Genomic DNA, 2,008 nt, shown 5'->3' with positions numbered 1-2,008 from the left:
AGTGATCAGAGCACCTTCCCAGCTATAATTATAGCTCCTGGGGAGACTGCGTGGAGTTTTAGCCACTCTCTGCTGCCGACTGACCCATTTAATTTGAAATAAAAATTCAAGATTCACCTTAGGCAGACTTGTCCCCTTTTTACATGCCCACCATATAAGCTTTCACTGCATTTTAAAAAGGCACAGAAATGAAGATGCCAACATTGTTTAAATCGTGCACTTAACAAAGACCATTTCAGAAAAGAAAAAAGAAAAAAAAAAAAAAGAAAAAGAAAAAGAAAAAGAAAGAAAGAAAGAAAAACAAGAAAGACCACAGGAACACAAATGCTTTATTTATTTCCCCTTCTGGCTTCCTTCTCCCTTTCATTAAAATTTCCCTCCAAGAAGATGAATACAGACATGTTACAACAGACCTGGTTTTACTCCCACCTTCCAAAGATGAGTCACCATCACGGGGGTTTGGTGAAGAGAGAGGAAGGGGCAGGCGCTCCGTGGCAGCCAGCGCTGTTTCCCAGGAAGCCTGGTCTCTGTCGGGCAGAGGCTCTGTGGTCACCTTGCTCCAGGGCAGGATTCCTTTCACCTGCCCGGGTCCAGCAAAAGATGAATTGTGAGGGCTACAGACCCGGTCCCAGTGCCAAGTGTCTTTGAGGGACCCGGCCAAGGACTCTGTGAGGTCACATCGCACCCTCCCCACTGATGGTCCCGTCAGAGCCACTTTCACTCATTCTTCTGCTCCTTGTCCTGTAGAGAGATGTCACTTTTCCTTCTGCTCCTGAGGGACCGGGGCACTCAGGCTGTGCTGGGCTTGCCAGCCAGCGGCCTCTGTGTCATTCTGGGTGCGAAGAGGGTGGGAGGCAGGCACAAAGTGAGAGGCAGAAAGCCGGCCTGAGCTCACCTGGGCGGGAAGAAGCAGGGCCTGGGATGCTGGCGGGTAGAGGAAGCGGTGCAGGGCCTGAGGCTCTTGCTGCAGCCAGAAGCGGGCAGGCAGGTCCCCCTCAGAGCGGAGGGGGTGGGGGAGAGACAGCCCGGGGCTGCGGCACCTGCCAGCTCCTCACTTGGAGACCAGCATGCGGACGAACTCCTCGTAGTTGACCTGCCCGTCCCCATCCACGTCCGCCGCCTGGATCATCTCGTCCACCTCCTGGTCGCTCAGCTTCTCCCCGAGCCTGGTCATCACGTGGCGCAGCTCGGCCGCGCTCACCAGGCCGTCGTCGTCCTTGTCGAACACGCGGAAGGCCTCGCGGATCTCTTCCTCGCTGTCCCGGTCCTTCATGCGCCGGGCCATCATGCCCAGAAACTCGGCGAAGTCCACCGTGCCGTTGCCGTCGCGGTCGATCTCGCTCACCATGCCTTCCAGCTCAGCTTGCGTGGGGTTCTGGCCCAGGGCGCGCATGACGGTGCCCAGCTCCTGGGTGGTGATGGTGCCGTCCCCGTCCTTGTCGAACAGGGAGAAGGCCTCCCGGAACTCGGCCAGCTGCTCCTCTGTCAGCTGGTCGGCCATGGCGCGGAGTTGTAGGTGCAGGTGCGGCTGGGGCTGCTCTCCTGGCTCCTCTCTTGGCTCTCCTGGCTCTCCTGGCTCTCAGGGACGGCGGCGGGGCTGGGCGGGCCGGTGTTCCAGCCCTGGCTTGACTCACAGGCACTTAAGAAGGATCAGGGCTCTCCCTCTCCATTCAGACTCCCCCCCTCCTCGCGTTGCCTGAAGGTCGGGTCCTGTTGGAACAAGAGCCCAGCAGGGCCGGGAAGGAGGCTGGTTGGCGAATGGAGCTGATGCCAGCGCCTCTGTGTGAAAGGCAGTGGCTCTCTGCCCCACCATCCCCCAGGACACCTTCAGTGAGGCGTGCTGGGCAAAGGGATTCATTTGGGGTTTTTCCTCCTTGAATCTTTCTTTCCCTTCCCTCCTCTCCAATCTTCACACCCCGCACTCAATAAAGTCACCCACCCTGCACCCTTTCTCCCCTTCAAGCGGAGGTTTTTGGCAGTATGAAAAGCAGAAGTTGTCTTTGCCTGA

At 57.2% G+C, this 2,008-nt stretch overlaps 1 protein-coding gene across 1 annotated transcript; it reads right to left on the bottom strand.

Moving 5' to 3' along the window:
- Positions 1–311: 311 nt before the first annotated feature.
- LOC311629232 (calmodulin-like) lies at positions 312–1,689 on the bottom strand. Its single transcript, XM_084897195.1, has one exon. The coding sequence runs from the start codon at positions 1,499–1,501 to the stop codon at positions 1,052–1,054; it is 450 nt and encodes a 149-aa protein (XP_084753321.1). The 5' UTR covers positions 1,502–1,689; the 3' UTR covers positions 312–1,051.
- Between the last annotated feature and the right edge of the window lie 319 nt (positions 1,690–2,008).

This window comes from Pipistrellus hanaki (genome assembly GCF_964339955.1).
Source record: "Pipistrellus hanaki genome assembly, chromosome: 1".
Classification (NCBI taxonomy): Eukaryota; Metazoa; Chordata; class Mammalia; order Chiroptera; family Vespertilionidae; genus Pipistrellus; species Pipistrellus hanaki.
This window is presented reverse-complemented; position numbering and strand designations above follow the sequence as displayed.

What these genes read in the sequence shown, in the direction of transcription:
- LOC311629232 (XM_084897195.1), bottom strand. Translation starts at nt 1,501, where the DNA reads ATGGCCGACCAGCTGACAGAGGAGCAGCTGGCCGAGTTCCGGGAGGCC.